Source organism: Brachycentrus maculatus, unplaced genomic scaffold (assembly GCF_059751285.1).
Source record: "Brachycentrus maculatus isolate JH-2025_06_01 unplaced genomic scaffold, ASM5975128v1 h1tg000010l, whole genome shotgun sequence".
Taxonomy (NCBI): Eukaryota; Metazoa; Arthropoda; class Insecta; order Trichoptera; family Brachycentridae; genus Brachycentrus; species Brachycentrus maculatus.
The window spans coordinates 2,088,404-2,114,824 of NW_028280764.1; the positions used below are offsets into that span (position 1 = coordinate 2,088,404).

Genomic DNA, 26,421 nt, shown 5'->3' on the forward strand with positions numbered 1-26,421 from the left:
TAATAATAATTTTGGATGATTTATATAGCACCATTTTCGTAAAATACTACCTCAAGGGCACTTGCTTATAAAGAATGGATTATGATATGGAAATGAATTATCATAATTTTTTTATCATTAGATAAAAAAATATATATTTATTAAAGAAATACGTCGTCAATCCGATGAGTCTGAAGGGGGGAAAGGTTGGTTTAAGTGATCACTTTACACACGTGTAACATTCACCAATTCTACCCATGATTGACAACCACACAACTCAAATTCTTGGATGTTCGATATATGTATATGATCCAATTTCGAAACGTTGTACATGAATCACTAGAAATTTAGTGAAATTTCTAGTGAGAAAGATTTACTTGTGAGATGAAAGAAGCTTTTTTTATTGAGTAGAAACTCTTTTATTTATGCCCAGACTTCCATATTCTTCTTCATCTACGTTGACATCTCAAAAAATAATATGAAAAATAACTCCTATAAGTGGACATAATCCAGATTTGTGAACAAGTATTTGGACACACTAAAATGTTGAACTTATTATGTAAATGAAAAATAATTATGAATTTGGATATTTTATGTAGCGTCTTTTGTGCCAATGGGCGGGAGAATATAACGAGGACAGTCAAAAAAAGACTTGGCAGGATCAGATCAATCAGAACCTAAAACCTGGTAATGTCAAAAGTCTACTAATCGGAGGGAATGTATGACTTGGTGTATGGATGTGAAGGAAGCTAGGAGTATGTCAGCACAAGAAAGTGTGGCGTGAGCGACAAATGAGTATATGAATTCGTTCACCGTGAAGCGCCCTTGAGGTATTTTTTTACGAAAATGGCGCTTTATAAGTTATCCAATTTTATTATTATTATTATTATGACCTTCAAAGATCTATGTATTCTTACCACATTCCAATGCACTTTTTTTCTTCAAATATAGCATTCTGTAGTTCTGTGTTCATGTAGTTGGAAAAAGAAGCAGAAGAAGACCGAGGAAAACTTGGAACGATCAGGTATGTCGAATACTTGAAAGCGGCTGGGAATGTGGAAGAGGCGAATAATGTTTGCAAAGACAGGGTGGTACGGCGTCCTATTCTCTCTGCCTACCCCTGCGGGGAAGCGGCGTGATGCTTAGTTAGTTAGTTAGTTAGTATTCTGAAAGCGCGAACTTCATTTAAGTGCCAAATTTACATACTTTATCGGTCTTTGAAGCATTTTAATTTTATTTAATAATAAAAATCATCCAGTGATGAGCACACTTAACTTTTAATTGAATTATCGTGCAAATGAATAGTGATAGCTTCGCCAATAAGTTAAGTCTAAATGACTGAGCGCACCCACGGGCAACCACATACTTGGGTGACTATTCATAAATATTCTACTCGGTCATGGCTCAGTCAAGTTATACCTGGTCTAGTCGTGCGCAGGTCACGCAGACGTCTATTTGTTAAGATTTGATGACGTCGAAAATAGAAAATATTAATATGAGAAAAAAAAACAAAACTTTGAGTTTTATGACAATTTCAATGCTTTTTTTTTTAGATAGGAATTGCATTTATTATTTACCTTGCTTATTATGTACAAGGTTTATAGATCATTTAGTGGATTTTTGTTTCTTCTAGCTAATTAAATATGTTTTTATTTGAATCTGTGTTGGGAACAGGAGGAATCATCTAGTGTGGGTCAAATAGGAACTTCTCTGCATTTGCTCATTGCTGGGAGGAAACCACGTAAAACTCCTCAGGAGAAGGCGGACTGTTGACTGTCATCAGCAGACCTTCCGTCATCAGCAGACCTTCCGACAATTTCAATGCTGATCCGTGCTAACGCGTGTAAAAACACACGGCATTAAGATAATATGATAGATACTATTATGGTCTATACTAACTAACCATTACGCATTATTGAGGTAGTATTTTAAGCGCCCTTGAGGTAGTATTTTACGAAAATGGCGCTATGCAAATTATCCAAATTATTATTATTATTATTATTACGCAGCTTCATTGCAAGGGTAGGCAGAGAGAATAGAACGCCCCACCAATCTGTTTTTGCTTAAAATCTTCGCCACTTGCACATTTAAAAAAAAGGAATAATCCGCAAAGCCGCTATTAGAACCATGTCTGCAGGTAGGATAGTAAGGATAGGGAAGGTAAATGTGAAAAATACATCACAAACACCCAGACCAAATGAAAATAAATCATTCCTGAAATTATTTTGCACTTGGCGGGAATCGAGCCCGCGACGCCAGTTTCGCAGTCGAGCGTCTACCCAACTACGCCACGCGCCTGTCTTTTTATTCATGCGTCTTCTCATACATACACGCCGATCATTCTGACTCCTGACCTGACCACTTTCAATTATGTATTTGAAATACTTGATCATGCATATCATAATTTTTTTTAAAAATATATGAAAACATTGTTTTATTTACAATTAACATCGTGCATTATGGTTTTACCACCCTTTATTTTAAAATATACTCATTTCGGCTGTCATGTAACATCAGACACGTGACGTCATGCGCAGAAGACGACTAGTTACGGTTCAATTATGAGCAGACCGGGTACAATAATTCGTCCACGTGATGACTAAGTTCATTATTTCGCCTGTCTCCGTAATGGGCGATCGATGAGGACGATGCTGATGATCGCATCTTGGAAGCGGCAACCGAACAAGAGGACGCAATTATCTCTGTGCAGATGTTTGTGCCGACTTTCTGTTAATAAGAAGCACATGGTCCAATATGGAAGGAACAATAATTAAAGCTTTAAAGTTTTTTTGCCATCCGAGTCTCGGGGGTTTTGAGGCTGACATTGATGGCCTGTGACAAGTGTAGTAATTAATTTTATAATTAACGTAAATTATTTCAAGTTACTGATATGCTCTACGGGTACAGAGAAGTTGAAACAATTTAATCAACTTAAAATAGTCACTAGTCAGTTTAGCTAGGTGAATACCACTATTTCTTAAAATCTATTGTGACACGTGTTTTGTTTGATGCATAACGCATCATTTTTAAAAACGCATGTGAAGCCAAGTCAAAATTTTAGAGTTGTGTTCTTGGGACGTTGAAGAATAAAGAGGCGGTAGAAGCTAAATAATAAAAAATGGTTAGATTTTACCACAAAGTGACAGCCGAATCAGTCACGAGACAGAATAAGGAACACCAGGATAAGGGAAATATGCGAGATCGAAGATGTCGTTAGGTGGGACTGGCAACGAAGAAGACAAAGGTATGCGAATTTGATGAGAATGGAACCATCTATACCACATTGTACTGTACTGTACTGTACATTGTACTGTACGGCCAAGCTCAAGGTAGACGACTCCCGGGAAGACCACCTAAGAGATGGATTGACGCTGGGAATCGAGATCGCAGGAGACTAATCCTTCTTAAAAACAGCCCACAAGGCCTACACCAAGCCGAAGAAGAATTAAAGTAAGCGAAATACATATAATCTGACCTGTTATTAGTTTAAAACCTCTTTTCACCTGTATAGAATGTTTATATGTTCATATTACTTATGTACAATAAAATATTACCTGTTAAATAAAATTGAACAAATATTTCACACATCGTTAAGAATTCTTTCCGTGCATCGATTCAGGTATTACTTTTAACGTATCGATTTGGAAATGAACTGAAACACAATAATTCCATTAGCTTATTTTTTCTACTCTAATTGATGATAGTTTGAATTGCTTATCTGTATTAGTATTCCCAAACAGACAGGTAGTTAATTGATTCCACGATTTATAAATTGCACTGCAAATGTATTCAAGCGTATTGCTAAATATAGAAAATCGATTTTGATTCAAATGTTATTCAGGCTATCAAATATTTCAATGTCAAGAAATAATGTAATTATTTTAAATGTTTCCAACTGATATTAAATAGTTATTAAATATAACTGTTTCTAAAACGCTTTCGAACATTACATTGGCATAATGAATTAAAAAACATTTATCATAATATAAAACGAGTATGTCAGACACGTTTTTCATTATTTATTTACGCGTACCCCCTCAGTGGCCTTTTACATTATTAAATTTATACAACATTTTGAGTGTGTCCAAATACTTGTTCACAAAATCTGGATTATATTTTTAATGTTGTAAATAAATTATCTGGTCGAATTATAAGCTTAAACAATAAAAACGACCTCATGATTTGGACCTCACATACTAAAAAAAGAATTTCTGCTCAGTAAAAATCTTCATTTCATCTCACCAATAGATGTCTCTAGTGATTCAAGAATAATGTTTTAAAAATTAGTTCATATGTAAAGAACTTCCAATAATTTGAGTAGTGCGGTTGTCAATAATGGCTAGAATTGGTGAATGTTACACGTGTCTAAAGTGATCACTTAAACCAGCCTATGACCGTCCTCAGCCCCGTAAATGCCCAGACTTCCATATTCTTCTTCATCTTTGATGAGATGTCAAAAAATAATTTTAAAATTATACATTTGTACATATATACGTGAATTGTATTTTTAATATACTATAATAAAATAACAACTTTACAGTTTTTTCAGGGTTTCATCGTTACCGACATCATCAGAATGGTGGGAGGCTAGACAAAAGTCTTTTTTTTATACATAAGGCAGGGGTTGAAAACCATTGTTTCATATGAAAATTTCTTATGAAATTAATTCAAATCGAGTGAATTTAAGTAGTGTATTATAATAATAATTACATTAGTTCAAAGCTAGTAGAATATTATTATAAAATTCCTGACCCCTGAGCTTTGCTTTCCATGTTCCCGTTATTCTTAACGAGATGGAAGCACCTGTAGCTTCCGAAATCAGTCGTTAAAAAATATAATACTTAAGTGGTAAAGCACAGGTGTTTTAAGTATGATTTAATTTATAATTTTATTATAAAAATGGATTTTTGTATGTAAATTTAAATAATGCATGAGCCTGGAACCATTAGTTGACAACTCCTTATTATTCAATATAGAATTGCGTTATATAAAAATGTGTTTTTTTTAAATAAAAAAATATGTTATTGCAGTTTTTAATGTTTTTTTTATATTTGCAGTTAATATTGCGTGAGTAAAGTTCCTCAAATAGATATTAATTTTAATTTAATTTAGATATTTAACTCGAATTTCAGATCAATTAAGTCACAATGTGGGCACAATAAATAAAAAGCGGATTTTAATTTAGCCTCGCACTGAAATGACAGGTTGTATTATAAATTATAAAGGTAAAGTTATATGGATTTACGAGTTGGGTATTTTAACCCTTACCCCGGTCCTGTGCGGCGCGCGGGGTCGTTATTTCCGTTGAACAGTAGTAGAGTAGTAGTCGGCTGGAGCCAATTATAACTGAAAGGACGCGTTCTCTCACATCAAACCATAACACTAATTAACTGCATCTTTATTGTACTAGTTTTACAGGAACTAGCTGCTGGGCACCGAGTATGGGAGAAAAAAAAAGTTGCCATATTGTGTTGGCTAGATTTCGACCAAAGTAATGGAAGAGTTTCATTTTAAGCAATTATTTAACCAAAATATATATTTTTAAAACTTAGGTTTTACTTAGAAAATACCACTATTTTTTAAATCTATTGTGACACGTATTTTGATGCGTTCCGCATCTTTTTCAAACACCGTATGTGAAGATAAGTCTAAATTTTAAGAATAAAAATGGATAAATTTTATCACAAAGTGACAACCGAATCGATTTATAAATTATTTATAAAAAACACTAAACAAAAATAAAAAAAATAATAAAAACATGTATATATATATATATACATGTATTTATATATATATATATATATATATATATATATATATATATATACACATAAATATATATATATATATATATATATATATATATATATATATATATATATATATATATATATATGTATATATATATATATATATATATATATATATATATATATATATATATATATATATATTAACTTTATTTTTAATATATCACAGAAGGTTTTAATTAATTTCATCCAAGTTCTTGCAATATGCGGTTATTATTATGTCTCAGATATGCATTTTAAGAAAATTCGAGAACAATGAAGAATCGCCTATAGCGATAATTACGATCTATTTATTATGATTACTTTATTCTAAACTAAATATTTTTTTATAAAGTAATTTTAGGAAAATAAATTAAAATGCCAGCGGCGATCATAATTTTCTTTAAGCAATTAATTTCGTTTATTGTGGTAATGCTGATTTTTATCCCTCGCTTTTAATTACACCAGAGTCCAAATAAACTGACACCTCGGGCCATAAACCTTTTATAGAGACGTCTCTCTCCCTGTGATGCATGCTCGCATCTGTGTGAGCAAGACGCCTCTATAGACACTGGTATTATTTCAATTATTAATTTTTTTTTCTAAATTTGCCCCTTCAAAATATTTTTGAGCGCGTTACTGATTCAGTCAACCGCCCCCTGATCTTTTACTGTTTTTTTTTAGGGGGGCTGAAAACAAACCCAAGAAGAAGTCTATTTGGCGCGCCTTTAAAAAAAATGCCCACCCATGCTAGGCATTGCTCATTTCAAACAACTAATTAAATTTATTAGACCCTATCATGTCATATTTTTTTAGTGGCCAAACAAGCTTTAAGTGAAGCTTCGTATAACCTATCATACGTCGAAAGCACGGAGTTCAAAAATACCAACTTTTGCACTTCATAATTCCATAAGGATCCTTCCTTAGAGAGTTAGCTTTTATGTAATTTACGCCACCAATACGTAGGTATAATTTGCCTGTATAAATACCGAAAAATCAAATAAATAACGCTGTGACTAATAAAAAGAAGTCAAAACGCATGAAAATAAAGTATAATGAAGGAACTTGACATATTGGGTCATATATATATATATATATATATATATATATATATATATATATATATATATATATATATATATATATAAATATATATATATATATACATATATATATATATATATATATATATATATATATATATATATAGGCGGTTCGTCATGTTATTATGGTAGAATTCTACCAAGATTTTTCAAAATATAAAAAAATAAAATTGTATTACGGTAATATAATAAAAAAATGCTACAAAACTAAATGCATATTATTAGAATCATACAATGAGTTAATGAGAATGTATCTTGGTATGCGGAACTTGTTGGAATAACTCCGCTTATTAGGGGTTCAGACGTATGTTTTGCGTTATCGAAAACAGATATTGATTGGTTCGCTCACGTGGTTGTGTGTATGTAATACTTCATTCTGATATATGGATTAATTACAAAGATCGGAAGCGATGTGAGGTTGTTATTGAAACAAGAAAGCTCGTTATAAACAAGAATGAGGCCTTAATAAACCAGGCAGGAAGAACAGTGGATAATCAGCGATATTGAAATTATTGGTCATTAGCGTTTGCTGCTTTGCTGAAAGAATACGAAAGGCAGTACAATTACATCAGGATCATTACGCAACATGTCTGAGAGCAATCGCCATAACCTTTTTCATAGCCTTTTCCGAAACATTGTGGACGTGAATTACAATGAAAACGTAATTTTCGCATACATTAAATTAATGACTTCATAAAATATCACTGTGAACATATTTTTTTTAAATTCGTAAGGTCGTTGTCAATGAAATATGATTATTAGAGATTTATTTTTAAACATCAAAGGATATATTTAATTCATCATCAAAAATGACTTGCAAGTCTCCATTCCACTGGGAAAAACAATCAAACGCGAAGTGTGACATAATTTTGAAATTAAGTTAAAAAAAGTTTACATTTATTATGACCTTAAATATATTAACTGAGATACATTTTTTTATCTCGCACCACATCTGAATATAAGAAGTTTTGAATTTAAAATATGTAAACATATCAGAAGCCCAAAACACACACGAGTACGAGAACACTTAATCCCTTACTTTGTTGGTACATTTCTCCTTATAGAAAATACAGCACATGACGTTTTTTGGAACTATAAAATTATTGATTGCTTGTTGGGTTACGGGAAATATTGAGATTTTCTTGTTGACTTTTAATATCAAGTAAATAAATGGTTTGTAGCGTGACCTAATTTACAACATTTTCAGTGTGTCCAAATTATAGGAGATATTTTTTATATTATTTTTGACATTTCAACATGTCCCGTAAATGCCCAGACTTCCATATTCTCCTTCATGTATGTTGAGATGTAAAAAAATAATATGACCTAATTTAAGTATGGAGATTTTCCAAATAAACTGCAAAAAAATGTGAAAATGTGAAGGTAAAAAAAAACATTGTATTAATTAAACCAAGTAAACTATCAGTATCGAATTGTGTAATTTTGTATTGAACACTTTCGCAAAAATAATAAATGCAAACATTTCTATTTACTCGCGTGATTCAGGTGCTATTATAATTGCAATAATCGCGCACTCAATGAATTACATGTAATTAGTATTATTTTATAGCGATGATGTAGTTAATGTATCAGTGTCCATTAAATACGGATTAATGCTTCCTACAAGGGTACTCAAAATACAGTGACAACAGCAGTATCATTGGTTATCAATCATTCCTGTAATAAAGTATCATCCATTTACATGATAAGCAGAGTAAAATCTAACAGGTATTAAATTATCACTCATTGAAGTATTATTATAACTTGAATGTAATTTTTGTTATTTAATTTGATTAAAAATGTATATGGATCAATAAATAATTCAGTTATCGTTTATAAAAGAAAATAAAGCTTAATTCTACCAATTTTGTAAATATTGTGCGTAAATAGGTTTTAAGGCGTGAAACTATTGGTTTACACCAGCGATTCTCAAAATAGGTGATATCGCCCCCGAGAGGGTTCGGAAGGATCCGGGCGGCAGAAGTAACTGAAGATATAAAGCACGTTGTGAAGATCCGTAAATACACCCCCTTCCGAATGCAAAATCAGAGGTAATGTCGTTGTAATAAGTATTTGGAGGGGTTATTGACAAGAGATGTATATTTGTAGGTCTTCACAAAATTTTACAGTAAGGGCATCAACCATTATTTATTTATTGCAATTTAAGCAATGACTCTTCTCCAGCTATTCCTTGCCTGCGATGCACGTAGCGTTCCAACCACCGTAGTGCCTTCTGCTGCCTTAGCTTGATCGGTCCATCGTGTGGGGATCTTCCTATCTCTCTCTTCCTCTCCGGGCTACCAATCACAACCAGTCATTCCTGGCTATCCTCATTGCATCGTAAAGTGGCCAAAGAACTGATGAATTCGTCGTTTACAGACATTGGCCATATTTATTCATACGATAATTTATGTAGCGCTGTTTTGAGTGAGAAATCACTTCTAGTGCTTTAAATAACAACTAGCTTCGATTCTGGAGAGTGTAAGACCAAAGAAACTTTGGGGATACAAAAAAGGAAGAATTTAATGTTTTTTTATCGTTATTCATACAATATAGTTTATTTTTGAAACTGAAATATAATCTAGGTCTTTAGTTATGTTCATTGTATATTTTAATTTAGTTATTATCTTCGCCATGTCTCGGCGGTTTGAATATCTCCAAGTTTGCAGTGTTGTGTTTGGGAGAATCAAATTCCCTGCATTCCCATAGGAGATCTAAAAGGAAAGTAGGTACTCTTTCGCCAACCATTCTATACTTACTATGCTTAGCATAAATAATCATAATTATTTTATTTTAATAAAAAAATGGTATTTTAGGTAAATGAATAAAAAAAACAACACTCAAAACTAAAATAAAACGCACAGTTTGAAAACGGAGGAATTTAAGGCTGAGATAAGCATTATCAATAAAATTAAGAAAGGTGAGTTGAGATGGTTTGGGCATGTGAATCGAATGAGCGAAGAAAGGATAGTTAAACAAATTTATGAGGCGAATGTGGTTGAAGCAGAGGAAAACTTAAAAGTGGTCAGGTCAGGAATAATCGGCGTGCATGTATGAGATGTATGAATGTGGAAGAGGCAAAGATTGTGTGCAAAGACAAATTGGTGTGGCGTGCTATTCTCTCTGCCTACCCCTACGGGGGAATCTGCGTGATGGCGTTTAAATTTTTTAAGTACCCTATGCACCATTAGACGTTTAAAAGACAAACGAGATAATGAAGTTTGTTATTTACATTTTTAAGCCTTGTTTTTATAGCATCGGCTAGAAAAAAACATTAAATTATCCAATAACATAAATGGGTGTACATTTTAATTATTTTTTTTTACTACCGTGCAGTGAACTTCAGCATCCCGCATCTAAATTCACCATTGGACCGCAAGCTGGGTATGTTAATGTTGATAGCAAGAGGAATGTATTATTTATCTTACTTACATAAAATAAATTAAATTTAACACAAACTTGTCTTATTGGTGAATTAATGTCCGGAGTGTAAATCATGAATTAAAGTTACCTGCAGGGCCTATAAACAGAGTAAATCATAGAGACAAGTCAATAAATCGTTAATATGCCACGAATAATAATAGGAATTCTTATTACTCAAAGAGAGGCATTATTATTAATGCACACGTTAAAAACATAACGAGTTTTAATTATTTTACATATGATTTTTCTGACCATAAAATATTTCGTATGATTTTGAAGTTCTGTCTTCAATTTATAACTTCTAAATATAATAATAATAATAAACCCCCTACAACATTTTTAATGTGTGTCCAAATACTTGTTCACAAAATCTGGATTATTTCCAATTACAGGAGTTATTTTCATATTATTTTTTGACATCTCATCAAAGATGAAGAAGAATATGGAAGTCTGGGCATTTACGGGGCTGACGACCGTCATAGGCTGGTTTAAGTGATCACTTTACACACGTGTAACATTCACCAATTCTACCCATTATTGACAACCACACTACTCAAATTCTTGGAAGTTCTGTATATATGAACCAATTTAGAAACCTGCGAGATATAATAGATATGTATAATGAGATAGTGAGTTGTCAATAATGGGTAGAATTGGTGAAGTTACACGTGTGTAAAGTGATCACTCAAACCAGCCTATGACGGTCGTCAGCCCCGTAAATTCCCAGACTTCCATATTCTTCTTCATCTTTGATGAGATGTCAAAAAATAATATAAACCCCCTATCCGCACCCCAATGGTGCATAGGGCACTGTGTCGTATAAACGCAGTGTTATCTTGATCATTAACACATGAAGGAAAGGTGATCAGCCGTCCGGTTCAGGTACCAGTCCAGGGTAATATTGAATAAATATTACAGTGAAAAAAATCACTTATATTTATTTGACCCCCCTGGGAATTGAACCCGGGACCTCCAGAACGGTAGCGGAGCGTGCTGACCATTACACTACGGAGGTGGACGAATATAGATGCCTTATTATATTCTATTGTTTGTTTATTTTTGCTTTGAAATATTTTTTTACAAAAAAGCTATGTTAGTATAAAAAATCAGTTTATTTATTTATTAGAAAAGTTAAATCACAAAGCCCTAAAGAAAATATTAAATATTTTTTTGTTTGTTAATAAAATCAAATCCAGTGTATTTTTGGCATGATTAACTTAATAAATCACCGCAAAGATAAATGTCCATAAAGTAATATTATTTCATATTGCAAGTAACAAAAACAAAAAAAAACACATATTCGTTTTAATCCACATTATGTATGTAGGTTCTAACTTATATAAAGAATAAAAACTTTTACACACTCAGGGAAAAATATTTGAAATTCACTTTTGTGTTCGTATACTAAATTATAAGAAATGGTGTTATATGTATGCACATTTGAAGTTCCAAAAGGATGAAGATTAAACCTGTTTTTCCTTTCAAAATAGGGCAACTGAGCAGAGTCGAAGAAAGGGGTGTAGGCTTTAGCAGTAAGGGAATAATTCTCAAATGATTACTAATCGGGACGAGCCACAACTGCCCTAAAAAAATGTCAGAAATTCCTTCTGAAAACCCAATTAAATATCCGGAAAATGTTTGAAAACGCAACCAAACCCTATCTTTTTTCCGAAAAAATCGACCTCATCCGAAATAGTCCTCCATTGCCATAAATGAAAGCATGAAATTTATTGTGTGTATGTATTATATTATCTGTTTATATAATGTGAAATCGTTCAATGTGCGACGATTGAATTCCTCGGTTTGCGAAATCTCCAACTGTGAGACCGATGTGGTATAAACGATTAAGCAGGAGATGAGACGACTCGACTTTCTTGTTTTATCATCAAAGAAAGAACAAAAATAACAATTTGACAATAACTAATGACGCTTTCTTACATCATTTGACAATCATTCAAATTTCCAGAATGAATGTATTGCTAGAAACAAAATTAGCAGTTTGGAGAATCAATTACATATTTTCAATATTTCTCATTTATGCAAAAGTTTTGAAAAATTACTTTTTTAATATTCAAAATAAGTAAAGAACTGGCATCGCGGGTTCGATTCCCGCCAATTACAAAAGAAAAATTTATTTACAATTGGTCTGTGTGTTTGTCATGTATTTTTCGCATCTACCTTCCCTATCCTTATCCTACCTGCAGACAAGCCTCTAATAGAGGCTTTGCGGGTTATTCCTTTTTTTTTAAATGTTAAAAGTTTGCAACAATTAACCATTTTATGCAATTATTATCATATACAAGGAATAAATTACAATAATTATGATATTCAAAGCTCTTTTTAACTATTGTCGTAAGACAATTATTAGCGAACTTCGATGTATGAAAATTTACTAAAATAAATCTAACATTTTATATAGTTGATTTAAAAATACTCGATTGAACGATAGATCATGGTGTCTCCGCAAAAAACGGCAATATCTCGAACTTTCTTCTTCATAAAGCATGCAGAAGGAACGGGAAAGTATGAAATTGATTTAACAAATTCGTGCTATAAAATATTTAGCCTTGGCAACCCAGACGAACCGTGAATGCGGGCAGGGCTAAGGATCGATATCTGCGGCGGGCCGCGTGCAGTGAATCCGGTAATAAATTAAACCGGGCCCAAACACCGACCGGGGATTGTGCGGCCGCCCCCTTGGTCTCCCCTGGATAAGCCCGCGGGAACATGGCGGGATATGGTTTGGCGGGAAAAGCCAAAAAAATGAACACGCAAATTTAATTTACTTGTCACACAGAGCTAATCGACCATCATGAGGTTTGTTAAGCAGTAATTTCGGAAATCAGGTTGATTAAAATTCAAATAAGTTTAAAATTTATTCGTAAAAAAAAAAAGTTTATAGGAAATACTATGCATAAAAAGTATATATGAAATATGTACTATATATAGGAAATATGTACTATACAACTAACTATATACTTTAAACCTATAAAATATATTTTTTTTAAATAAAAAAAAATATACTTGTACCTATATTCAAATATTTATTTTACAGACATATCTCAAAAATTCATATAAAATAAATGAAGATATTTTTGAAATATAATGCTATGCATAAAAAGTATATATGAAATATGTACTATATATAGGAAATCTGTACTATGCAACTAACAATTTACTTTATACCTATAAAATATATATTTATATTTTTTTTTAAATAAAAAAATATACTTGTACCTAAATTCAAATATTTATTTTAAAGACATATCTCAAAAATTCATATAGAATAAATGAAGATATTTTTTAAATTTAATGCTATGCATAAAAATTATATGTGAAATATGTACTATATATAGGAAATCTGTACTATGCAACTAACAATATACTTTATACCTATAAAAAAAATATACTTGTACCTATATTCAAATATTTATTTAAGGACATATCTCAAAAGTTCATACTGAATAAATGTAGATATTTTAAAAATATAATGCCGTACTAAGACGAAATAATTCAATTTGTCATCATACAAGTTATTTCGTTTTACATTCTCAAATTTTAAAAAAAAATAACGGATTACTATTTAACGTGCAATGAATAAAAATAAACTGCACAAAATTGTCAATATTTATTTTCAAACTACCACAAAATAACAAACAATAATCGAAATGCTCCTCTGTCAAATAAATAAATAATAAAAAATAAGCTAGTCGAGGAAATAAATGTATGAACGGTTTATAATGTATTTATTATTGTACAAGCGTTTTCAATTAGGTAATAAAATTCATTAAAGTTGTTATTTGGCCATTTTGACTAAAAATGTAGATATTTCAGGTAAGGATGGACGAGTGTATGACGACCATAAATAACACGTTTGGGCTATTGTGCAGTTCGGTATGTGTCGCCGCTGGTGCGTGGATGATGCGTCCCGACACCGATTGTCTCGCTGCAAGCAACCCTTATACGGCACAGTCGCCCGATTCCGCCTACGGGCACTTCGCTAAAGTTGCCCGAAATTAAAGCATCAAAGAGTCAACTGCGTTTTAAATTTATAGACAAGCGAAGATGTATACACAATAATTTATTGACAACATTTCGAGTGTGTCCAAATACTTGTTTTAAAAAATCTGGATTATCTCCAATTATAGGAGTATTTCTCATATTATCATATAAATGAAAATGATTTTTTCTGGCGTTTCTCATGTATGTGATTACAATCAAGGATTCGGACCTCACACACTAATAAAAGAGTTTCTGCTCAATAAAAAGCTTCTTTTCATCTCACCAATAGATGTCTCTAGTGAAGTTCTAGTGATTCAAGAATAATGTTTCACAATTGGTTCATATATGTATATAGAACATCCAAGAATTTGTGTAGTGTGGTTGTCAATAATGGGTAGAATTGGTGAGTGTTACACGTGTGTAAAGTAATCACTTAAACCAGCCTATGACGGTCGTCAGCCCCGTAAATGCCCAGACTTACATATTTTTCTTCATCTTTGATGTGATGTCAAAAAAATAATATGAAAATAATTAATTGATTTTTTCTCTGCACAAAAATGTTATCATTCAAAGGTGAGGTACGATTTTTCATTTATATATTTTTAAAGAACAAAAATAAGTCATAAAAAGGGATTTCAATAATTTACCTTTAAGTCCCAGTATTCCTTAAATCGCAACTTGATTTTCTCTAAATCCAGGTAACATTTTACGCAATTGATTTTTTTTTCTTAAGACACCGTTTTTGCATTAAACAAATAAGTTTTTCTTGGAAATAATTATACGGTTTTCAAAAGAAAAGAGTTATCGAAAGGTAAGGAGTTAAACAGACATGTGACCTCTCCAGTTAAATATATTCTGTGTTTGCGAATATCCCCTTAACTAATGTATGTAATATAAACATAGTCATTCAATTTTCTTTGAATTCATTTCGTTCTGTAATTTTAATTTCATTTTAAAATCCTTAGTATTAAAAAACATATACCTACAAATTCAATTAAAAAATATTTAATTTGCTGTCAAACAATTCCCAAACTAAACATTTTTTTAAAATAAGAATTTGTTGTAAGATTGATTAAGAAAGGATATTTTTATATACATTTTTTTTCCATTCCATCTCGTTTCAGCTTTCATGATATTTTTTTTCTTAATAAGTGTATATAAATGAGTTAAAAATAAAATACGAGTATACCATTTTTATTTTTAGATTTTGAAATGTCAATTAATTACCAGGTTGTATTTATAGTTCGGTTTAATTTGTTTTCCCATAATATTTCAATTAAATATTATATTATTTTACAGTGTACATATTTATAAAAGTAAATATATTGTTTGTTGATTGTACTCTATATTTATATTGTTTCCTTATTTTTACATTTAGTGTGTAAATGTTTTATGAATTGATTTGATAACCCAAAAACAAAGTTCATGCTTAAATTGCAGTTTATTGTGACTTTATATTTTCCTTTGTTGATTTTTATTATAAACATTATTTAATACATAAACATTTAACTATTTCAACATTCACTAATAAAATATTCGATATTTTACTACCCTAAAATCAAAACAAACATAGGAAAAATATTTACTGGTATTTTAATCATGAAAAATAATTTTCTAAGATTTGACGCAAATAAAAAACTATGATTTCCTTTACTAACTTTCGAACTAAAATTTATTTCATTTGAAAAAAAAACGTTGACCTGTCGCTACGAAATAAAACCTGACAAGGATCATGTTGCCCTTTTTAATATTATCTCTGAGAAACTCTGACTCAAGAGTCACACTAAACCACGGGACCACAACCCTACACAGTTGTATAACTAAAGAACGAAGAACCAAGAAGGAAGAATGGTAAGTTACCTCGTGTAGTCCGTTTTGCGGAGGATCATGTTACCCTTTTTAATATTATCTCTGAGAAACTCTGACTCAAGAGTCCGCGACACTAAACCACGGGACCACAACCCTACACAGTTGTATAACTAAAGAACGAAGAACGAAGAAGGAAGAATGGTAAGTAACCTCGTGTAGTCCGTTTTGCGGAGGATCATGTTGCCCTTTTTAATATTATCTCTGAGAAACTCTGCCTCAAGAGCCCGCGACACTAAACCACGGGACCACAACCCTACACAGTTGTATAACTAAAGAACGAAGAACGAAGAAATGGGAAGGAAGAATGGTAAGTTACCTCGTGTAGTCCGTTTTGCAGAGGATCATGTTGCCCTTGGTGAAGCAGGAGGAGCCGATGTCGGCCAGCATGGCCCCGCAGCACGAGCACTTGAGGCAGCCGTTGTGCCAGTAGCGGTCGAGCGCGTGCAGCAGGAAGCGCTCCACGATCTTGCCCCCGCAGCCGGCGCACTGCTTGGTGCCCGGGCCGTTGTTGTTGTTGTTGTTGTACTGCTGCATGTCGGGCCCGTGGTGGTGGTGGCCGTTGTTCATGTGGTGGTGCGGGTGGTGGTGGTGGTGCGGGTAGCCGCCGCTGTCGGGGCTCGGCGGGTGCGGGGAGCTCAGCTCCGCGTACGGGTGGTAGTGGGGGTTCATGGCAGCTAGCGCTCCGGCTGCCAGCTTGAGGCCTGGAGCGGCGAGGACGCCTCACGCACAGCCGATGAGAACACACGCCACCTCTGCGAAAGAACAAACGCGTTAGACAATTTGCGAATGCTCCGCTAAAACAGCTCGGCTGTCCAAACTAAAAACACAGTAAGGGACATTTTTTTTTTAAATAAGTTATTTTTTGCATTTTTAGACTAAGTAGAATGTACTTAGTCCAAAAATGTATAATTACGTTTTTCAAAAAAAATGTCCTGTTTTTGTGTTTTTAGTTTTGACAGCCGAGCTGTTACTTGAAAACAAATATATCTACAACATTTTTGAGTGTATTTTACGAGTATGTATTAAATGTTAAATCAAACACTGATTTTTCGACTTTACTAAATTGTACTTTATTGTTAAAAAAAAAAACAAGTAAAAATTACACAGTTCTCTCCAATAAACAGACTCAGCTCTTGTGCTTGGAGAATGACTTATTTTTTTTATTTATTGTTTATGATTGTGGGTGATTAAGTTTTATATATTTTTTAATTTTTTTGTTGTTGTTTTTTTCTTTGATGAACATGCATATAATTAATTTTTAAAAAATAACATTTTAATGTCTTCATGTTTTTAACTGTAGTTAGGTTGTCGAAGTACTTGGTTCCCAAATATTTAAATTACTGTTGGAATTGTTTGATGCTGCATTTTGGTATTGTAAAGTCATTTTGGTATCTTGAAGATGAACTTTTCTTTAGATTAAAGTATAATATATCGTGGGTAAACGGGCAAAAAACGTTAACTAGAAAAAATGCAATTTTGACTAATGATGCAGTATTATAAAGTTTTCAACGTTCTATAATTTGAAAAAATTTACTAAGTCGTTTGAAATGACCTAGGTGACGTTATCCGGGACAGAAAGAAATATAACCTGAGGAAGAGGAGAGCTGACCCCAGCAGTCTACAAGGACAATAAGCTGGGATGTAGCCAGGAAAAAGTACACTATGTAGTTCGAAATGTCACAATTATGTGGTTTTACAAGTAAATTCAACATTAAGTTTAATAGCGGGCATTTCATTCAGGCTAAAAACTTTGAGTAACAGGGATTATTCAAACAGGGATTTAAGGTTTTTACAACATTTTGAGTGTATCCAAATACTTGTTCACAAAATCTGGATTATCTCCAATTACAGGAGTTATTTTCATATTATTTTTGACTGATAATTCTGATTATTCTTGAATCACTAGAACTTCACTAGAGACATCTATTAGTGAGATAAAAATTCAACAGTAGATTCAAGAATAATGTTTCAAAATTGGTTCATATACATAGAACTTCCAAGAATTTGAGTAGTGTGGTTGTCAATAATGGGTAGAATTGGTGAATGTTACATGATGTAAAGTGATCACTTAAACCAGCCTATGACGGCACCAGCCACGTAAATGCTTAGACTTCCATATTCTTCTTCATCTTTGATGAGATGTCAAAAAATGACATTAAGGTTTTTTGCCAGAATTATATAATATTGTGCGTTTATAATACATAAGAAACCCCTATCAGTTGTTTGGTGCAGTCGCCTTATTCGTAAACAATGTGTAGTTTCGTTACAACATGGAAGAAGAGGAGCAATCAGCCAGTCGCAGGCGGTCGGCCAGATACGGAGGGTTGTGAGGGGTCGTGAAGGGGTTGTGGAGAGCCATCCCCCTCCAATTACCGAGCGGGTGCCGAACAAGCCCGAATTAATCTGCAGCCCTTCAGCCAATGAAGCGAAACTGTCTCCATAAAACTTAATTAAACGTCTTAAAACAAGTATTCATTAAAGAATCATCAACCTTATTTACTGATAAATAACCGAATTGTTCGATAATAAACTCACGCGCCGCGTATGGGAGTCGTTTTAAGCTTTTTCGTTGTAATGAAACAGGAAACAATGTACCAAATTTGTGATTTTGGTATATGTAGTTACTCAAAGGGATAATCTAGTCTAATCTACATAACACTTACATTGTTGGATTTTTTTTCTATTGTTTTCATTTTTAAACTAACTATCCCTGTCACGCGTTGCTCTGGCTTAGTCTATTCAAATTTCCATTTGATATCATTTATATTATGTATGTTTAATCTCATAATGCTTTGAAGCAATAAAAAGATTGAAAATCTATAAAAAAACAATGCAAGTAAAAATATGTTTTGTACTAAGAAATAGAAAAAGAAACTGTATATATATATATATATATATATATATATATATATATATATATATATATATATATATATATATATATATAAGTGAAAGCCGATGTCCAGAAGCATTCCGTCCGCCATGAACGATATTGAGCTGCTACGTTCAACATATGGCACGGCCATTGCTTGTAGAAAGCTTTTCTAATGAATAAATAAAATATTTTTATATGTCACAGGTAAAACACATATTACAATTGTACATACATATTTAATATATGTAAAAACACGCACGTATCCGAATGCAACGTTGTGTCAATAATTCTTGAAGGATAATATGATTTTTCTTTAAATGTTAAACAATACAACAAACAATTTTGACATGTTTTAATGACAGTTTTGTTGATATTGATATTTGAAACTAAAAATAAGCTTTTTGTTGGCGCTAATACTGATTGATACATAATATATTTGTTATACTTAATTCAGGAAGGAAACGGTCTAAGTAATTTCTATAAAATGGTTACAATTATTTATTTATTAAATGTGAAGATGGGAATTTTTACATATGGAGTTAGAGAATAAAACTTCTATTTACGATGCAAAAAGGCAGACTATAAGATGAGATAAAATGATCGCGACATTGAGCACGTGTATTCTGAATGGGTAATTATTAAGGTCTGGCCTTTTGAACCTCTTTTCATTACTGTTATTGTATGGCTCATTCCAAAGTCAAATGGACAAATTAATACTCATACATAATGAGAGACATCCAAATATTGTAATCAAAATAGTATTTCAAATTAAAACTGTTGAATGAAATCATTAAGACCGCACTTTAAAAATACTGTATAATAAGATGGTAAAACTATGGGGGATAATTTAAATAATATTATCGTTTATAAAAATGTTTACATATATGCATAAATAAGAGCACATTTTGCACAAATTCAGCGGTATCCTTTAAAAAGATTTCTAAATAATATTTTATTAAAATCGAATGTGGATTCGATATAAATATATTATATGAAATAATAAGTAGTATAATTTAATAATTAAAATTTAAAACAAAGTTACATTTTAATTACAAAATGGAAAATCACTAAGTTAGTGCTTCAAATAAAAATTATAGGTATTAGTTTAGTTTAAAATATACAATCGGATTTTTTTTAATATCACACACCTAGATCAAAACTGTATCAACTCAAAATGTATAATCTTTTAGATAATCACTTATTCAGATTCTACAAACGAAGACGCATATATCAATTTATCCGATTTGTCACGGATAGAGTTCGATTCTCTCTGCCTTCCCCTTCGGGGAAGCAGCGTGATGGTTAGTTAGTTAGTAAGTTAGTACGAAATGTTTAATGTAAATATTCTTTAATATGCATTGTCTATTGATAAAAGAAAACAAGAAACTTCTATTACATAAAGCAACATCACTTTACGTTTTTCGTCTCTCCTGAAAAAGATGAGTTTTTGAGTTGATACTCTTTTGATCTAGGAGTGCGATATCTTTAAATATCGATTTAAAGATTTCACAAAGAAATGTTTATTTTTAAAATTATATTATACATTGATTTATATAATTTTAAATGATTGCCATATTTTACCGAGATCAGAGAAGATTGATTTTTTTCAACAATAAAATTTTATTTTCTCCTATTATTTTTCTTCTCACTTGATTATAAAAAAAACGTGACATTTTACTCCTCGGTTGTATATTTAAGTGATTATTTATTTAGGCATAAATAAATAAATAAGTTATAGCGCAGTTGACCTTGGGATGGTTTGTCATAGCGGATGATATTAAATTTTACGTCCAACATAATTCTAAGTCGCTGTGGTGGTTTTCTGCTATTGTTTCCACAGCAACAATAGTTTAAAACCCCATAATAATCGGTAGCGGAAACCATTCTAAATCCTATAAACTTAAACAAAGATGAACACCACAAATGGGAAACAAATAAAGTGTGTATATTGACTGTGGGAAAATAAGACTGCGAAAAATAAACGAGCATAAATAGGTACGTGTAAAAATGTCAGTGTATATATAAAATAATAACTACATAAAAATAAGTGAAAATATGGAAAACAAATTTTAATCATAGGTAATGAAAGATTTAGATTTAGAGAAGTTATACCAACTTAACACTACATCAATTTGATGGAGTGCCCTTTACATTATTAGGTGCGGAAAAGTGTCAATAGCGGTAGTGAAACATGTGTTTGTTGAAGTCGGTAAAAAATTGCAATTGAAAAATCTTCAATAATTTTAATTAATATGCAAAAGTGACTTGGATAATAAGAGGCTGAAGACCGAACGATTGATATAGATACGCACAACATGATTTTCAGGTCACACCACAAGAAAAGTCTAGTGGTGTCAAATTTGGTCATATGTTTGGCCAAGTGGTCATGTTATATGGTCGAATTTCGAGATGGCAAGACCACGAAACATTTTACGCAAAATGATCAAAACGTTAATATTTAAAACAATTTTATCTCGCATTCACATTATAAAAAAATCAAACCGGACTGTGAAATGAAAAGAAATACGAAGAAGAATTATCGTTCACCTAAATATGACGAGCCTTATAGTAAATCAGTTAAGATTCACCATAAAGTAAATTAGTTAAGATTCACGTTATAGAACTCACATAGTAGATCAGTTAAGATTATAGGTAACTTATGTATGTATTTTATATACACACGAGTATATATTAAGAAAATCTTCGCAAGATTGGCCACAAAATTATTTTTTTGTACAGATTCTGGGGTTTTCTGTGAAACACTGTCAGTTACTACAAACTCGATTACACATTAAAAAAAATAGTCGTATTAAGGTATGATTTTAATATAATAAATCCAATACTCTATAATTTATAAAGAAAAAATAATAAAATATTAGGTACATATAATATAAAAGGGACTTTTATTAACTACTAAATTATACGTAAAAAAAAGGTACGAAATTAAGAGACACATTTCGTTTGGATGTTTTTTGATTAATTTAAAATTCATACCGGCTGTGAAATTGGGGCCACAAACCGGCCATTATTTATGACCCTTGTCTTAACGTTGTGATTTCCAATATTAAAAGAATGGATATAAAACGAGAGAGGGAAACTGATGATGATTTGCTGAATAAATAACTGTTATTATCACCGATTCAGTCATTCTAACCTCACATTACCTCTCCAGAGCCGGACCGCTGGCGCGAGTATAAACACAGCCCAGGGGTGGTCAAGTGTCGGTCCGCCGTAATGCCCATTTAAATAAAACATTTTATAAAAATGTGTTGAAGACTGGAGGCGTCAACACAATCCATAAGTCTTTACGACTTATGCGACATTCCTGAATTGACGCATGATGTAAAAATAAATATCACGCTTAGCGTCTAAAATAAAAAGAAATGTGAATACGCCATGAAACAGTTTATAATTCATGGCCCATTAAATGGCTTGCATAAGAAATATGTACATATTTTCGATTAATAAAAATCCGAATTTGATAACAATAATAAAAATATTTTTTCTTTGCTGCCAGATTTTTTTACGGTGCTATACTTAAATTTTCTACTTGTTACAAAAATAATTACTTCTTATGAATTGTGCAGAATTGTGAAAAAAACTGATAAAAACATTATTTTAACAGTAAGGAATTATTGTCAATATGTTGAAATTGGTAGATGGGAAGTTGACGGTCGATATATGTTACATATTACATTTAAGTTTCGTAATTTTTAATGGAATCGCCTTCATACATTCAAGTAACAAGTATATAGTTTTTTTACCACATTTTTTTAAAATTACAAATGTGGAAAAAACTATGTAGTTGTTATTTTATTATATATAATAATTTTGTTTTAATACTTAAAACAAAATTCTTTACATTTGTAATACCTAAATGAATTACCTAAAAACTTATATAAATAATACTTAATATAAATTTCTGTTCTGATGATAGAACCCACAACGATATTACGGCTGAACTAGATTTCAATGTTATTATTAGTATAATTAAGAGCCCCGGTCTCCTGTAATCGCTATTATAAATTAAAATATTAACTAAATAAGCGAGTACCGTAATTACAAACAGTGTAATTGAACAGAGAAACTGTTAATGAGGGCATCGTGCGGGGGTCATATTACCACCATCTTCCCTGCGTCCAGAGGATCTATGATCGTGATCTATGGCGACCTCTGGCCGATAGACGGCCGAAATATGCCCGAGGTATTCCTTCCCTCGGACAGGACCCCGGGCCCGGGCTTATAATTATCGGGTATGACCATTCGTAGGCGTAAACCGTACAAAGAGCGAATGCATCACGAAGATGTTAATCTGCGTTTCTTTTGTGTCGGCCGGTAATTTCACCGGCCAGTTTGAAATACACCCGAGACTGAATGCCGTGTTATTATTGTTATTTAGGGCCACGCTCTTGTTTCGCATACCCGGTTATTACGACTCCATACAAACATTCGTTTTGTTTCCGATACAGACATTGACGTGTATAATTTATATGTTTTTACGTTCCTCCGATTTTTTTGTCGGGCCAAATAGAAAGGGTCACATCGCCAATCGCCGACACATCGTTTCATTCCTTATAATCTTACTATGAACACGCTATTTTAGTATTAGAACGTTACATGAACTATTTTCATCTGTTAGAACTATAAAAATACTTAACAGTATATAAATTTAATGAGTAACAACAGTACACGAACTTCGTATACCCAAATACAGATAGCAATCAAAACTCAATGGAAGATTACATTTTTTACACTTTTTTATTTATTAAAATCCATACTTAATAACCATAATGTAATATTCATCTCTTATCAGTAGATTTAACAAATATATTTTTGAATTAATCACGAAAAAAGGCCTCATTTTCTTTGAGAAATCAAATATATTCTCTGAAAACAGTTCATCAGTAAAAGTTCAAAAGAGTGATAAAATTAAGCAATTTTTTTTGCGATTTTTCGCTAGGTCCCAAAAATATAAGAAATAATTCTAAATATATTCTTATTTATTTCGGTCGTCTTGATACAAGATAAAAGGCATTTTCCCCCGAAATCGTGCTTTTGGTTAACCTAGCATACAATGTATGACGTACGAAACGAACGAGTTAAGATTTTTATACGAGTTTTCTTGTTTATTTCAAATACCTTTATTTATCTGGGAGCTTAGCCAAAAGTGTAACATGTAGACCGAATCAAAATCTGTCCGATATCCAAGTGTGCTCAGATTGCTTAGTCAGCATCGAACACACTGAGAATCTCGTCCATCAACGTAACCACATCGGTGACAAATGGACTCCGGGAATTATTTTAGAACTAAGTCAGACAAACAAACAATCGAACAATTACATTCGGTTTTTCAATATTTTCTCATTGATATCTCAACATAAAATAAGAAAATGTGGAACTCTAGGTATTTCAGTGCTTACGATCGTCATAGGCTGGTTTAAATGATCACTTTATGCTCAAGAATGGTAGAAACCCATGTTAAACAACCACACTACTCAAATTTCAAAAGTTATATTTCTGCTTCAATTGAAAATATCTTACGCATGCTACTTCTTTGTCACCATCAATGTATGATGTTTCTTTATTAGCAAAAAACCTTTATGAAATATATTCTCTCTGGATTACTTAACATACTAGGAGACGCGTAAAAATATCCTTTTCGATTTTTTTCAAACTTTTATTGTGACCAGTTGTTTTTTATTTACAATTCTTTGAATGTGTCCAAATATTTGTTCACAACTTCTGGTTAGTTAGTAGTTAACATTGTGGTTAGTATGAAGCTCCCTGGAGATGACGGAGATGATAAAATTGCCAATGTTTACATGACTATGACTAAGCGTCCTTATAATAGTATTTTACGAAAATGGCGCGTTATAAAGTATCAAAATTTATAATTATTATTATTATGACTATGTATCTCATACTCACTGATGCGTATTATAAATCACATATCATTGACGATAAATTAATATTTTTACCGATTATCTCCAAAAGACATCATGGATTAATTAATTTCTTATAAATAGTTTGTGGATAGTGAATTAAATCAATTTTTAATTAATGTTTTACTTAGTAAATACCACTATTTCTTGTGTGACACGGGTTTCGATGCTTTCCGCATCATTTTCAAACACCGTTTGTGTTTAAAACAAAAATTAATGAAATTAAATAAATAATAAGGAAATTGTGGGCTAAGTGTATGTGGTTCATTTTACATAATTTATTGGAAATTATGTAATTTTAAACAAATAAACAATTGATATTTTCTTCTCAATATTATTAATATTTAAAGCATTTACTTTGTGGTTAGTCATTTTTACTTATTTATTTTTTTACAAAAATGTTAATAATATTAGTATATAACCACTTACCGAGATTTTTATGTCTACCTGTTTCGAGTCGTGCCCGTCTCTTCGTCAGGACAATTGTCCTGACAATTGTCCTGACGAAGAGACGGGCACGTCTCGAAACCGGTGGACATAAAAATCTCGGTGAGTGGTTTTATACTAATATTATAAACATTTCAGTAAAAATTTAAATAAGTAAAAATTAATCTTTTTATTGAGAATTCTACAATTTTCTCGGCCTGTCGAGAGATCACAAAGAAGACGCAACAGTTGAGAACAACACGAACGATTGGGAAGTGTCGGGTGGTAGGGAGGGGGGACGCGAGATGAGAAGAGGATAGTGGAAGGCCGAGACACGAGGGTACGAGTCACGCCGGCCTTCGGGGGTCAGGTACGGGCGGGGTCCCTTAATTGTTCAACATATCGGCTCTCGTTTTAATGAAGATTAATAAACCCGACTTGCTAAGCGATGTTTAACCCGGCCTAAACGAGCGCCGATGCCGAAATGTTGATGGATGACGTTTTTAAGTGAGAACTGCATGCAAATATTAACATATTTTTATTATGTTATCGGAGTTTTAACGCCCGTGAGCCAAACGCCAATTCGGAATCACCATAATTTTTGACGCAAAATAACATAAAATAAATTTCTCTTAACATTATGGCACGTCTCGAAACCGGTGGACATAAAAATCTCGGTGAGTGGTTTTATACTAATATTATAAACATTTCAGTAAAAATTTAAATAAGTAAAAATTAATCTTTTTATTGAGAATTCTACAATTTTCTCGGCCTGTCGAGAGATCACAAAGAAGACGCAACAGTTGAGAACAACACGAACGATTGGGAAGTGTCGGGTGGTAGGGAGGGGGGACGCGAGATGAGAAGAGGATAGTGGAAGGCCGAGACACGAGGGTACGAGTCACGCCGGCCTTCGGGGGTCAGGTACGGGCGGGGTCCCTTAATTGTTCAACATATCGGCTCTCGTTTTAATGAAGATTAATAAACCCGACTTGCTAAGCGATGTTTAACCC

General features: G+C 32.3%; 1 protein-coding gene across 1 annotated transcript in view; it reads right to left on the reverse strand.

Annotated features, from left to right (window-relative positions):
- Positions 1 to 26,421, reverse strand: part of LOC148313560 (LIM domain transcription factor LMO4) — a 289,511-nt gene that overhangs the window by 222,540 nt on the left and 40,550 nt on the right. The window contains exon 2 of the mRNA XM_088261768.1: positions 16,482 to 16,917. Within this exon, the coding sequence (XP_088117894.1) occupies positions 16,482 to 16,834 (353 nt within the window). The 5' untranslated portion in view covers positions 16,835 to 16,917. The remainder of the gene's footprint in view (positions 1 to 16,481; positions 16,918 to 26,421) is intronic.